Source organism: Geospiza fortis, unplaced genomic scaffold (assembly GCF_000277835.1).
Source record: "Geospiza fortis unplaced genomic scaffold, GeoFor_1.0 scaffold706, whole genome shotgun sequence".
NCBI classification, from domain to species: Eukaryota; Metazoa; Chordata; class Aves; order Passeriformes; family Thraupidae; genus Geospiza; species Geospiza fortis.
The window spans coordinates 362987-363552 of record NW_005054606.1 but is presented as its reverse complement, the minus strand read 5'-3'; the positions used below and the strand labels follow the sequence as shown (position 1 = coordinate 363552).

At 66.8% G+C, this 566-nt stretch overlaps 1 protein-coding gene across 1 annotated transcript in view; it reads left to right on the top strand.

The window, feature by feature from the left end:
• The first annotated feature begins 6 nt into the window (after window positions 1–6).
• The window catches only part of FRZB (frizzled related protein), a 19938-nt gene continuing 19378 nt past the window's right edge, over window positions 7–566 (top strand). Inside the window, exon 1 of the mRNA XM_031064576.1 lies at window positions 7–291. Coding sequence (XP_030920436.1) covers window positions 9–291 — 283 coding nt within the window. The 5' untranslated portion in view covers window positions 7–8. The remainder of the gene's footprint in view (window positions 292–566) is intronic.

The window sequence follows — 566 nt, the reverse complement described above, 5'->3', positions numbered from 1 at the left end:
TGACCAAGATGCCGAACCACCTGCACCACAGCACGCAGGCCAACGCCGTGCTGGCCATGGAGCAGTTCGAGGGGCTGCTGGGCACCAACTGCAGCCCCGACCTGCTGTTCTTCCTGTGCGCCATGTACGCGCCCATCTGCACCATCGACTTCCAGCACGAGCCCATCAAGCCCTGCAAGTCCGTCTGCGAGCGCGCCCGCGCCCCCGACAGCCTGGCCTGCGACGAGCTGCCCGTCTACGACCGCGGGGTCTGCATCTCCCCCGAGGCCATCGTCACCGCCGAGGGCGCGGGTGAGTGCGCGGGGACCGGCACCGGCGCGGGGACAATGGGCGGCGGGCGGGGAGGGCAGCCAGGCAGCCCTGCCTCCCCTCCGACTGCTCTCTCGGATTCTCTCTGCTCTGCCCTCCGCTCTTTCGATGTCTTCTCTCTGCCTTTAGCAGCCGCGTCGCTGCTGGAAAAGTTTTGCTGTTGGGCACAGAGTGTGTGTGACAAGTGACAGCCCCGCCACCGAGTGTGGGAGCTGCAGCCCTCGTTGCCCACGAACGAGAAACGTTTCCGTACCGCT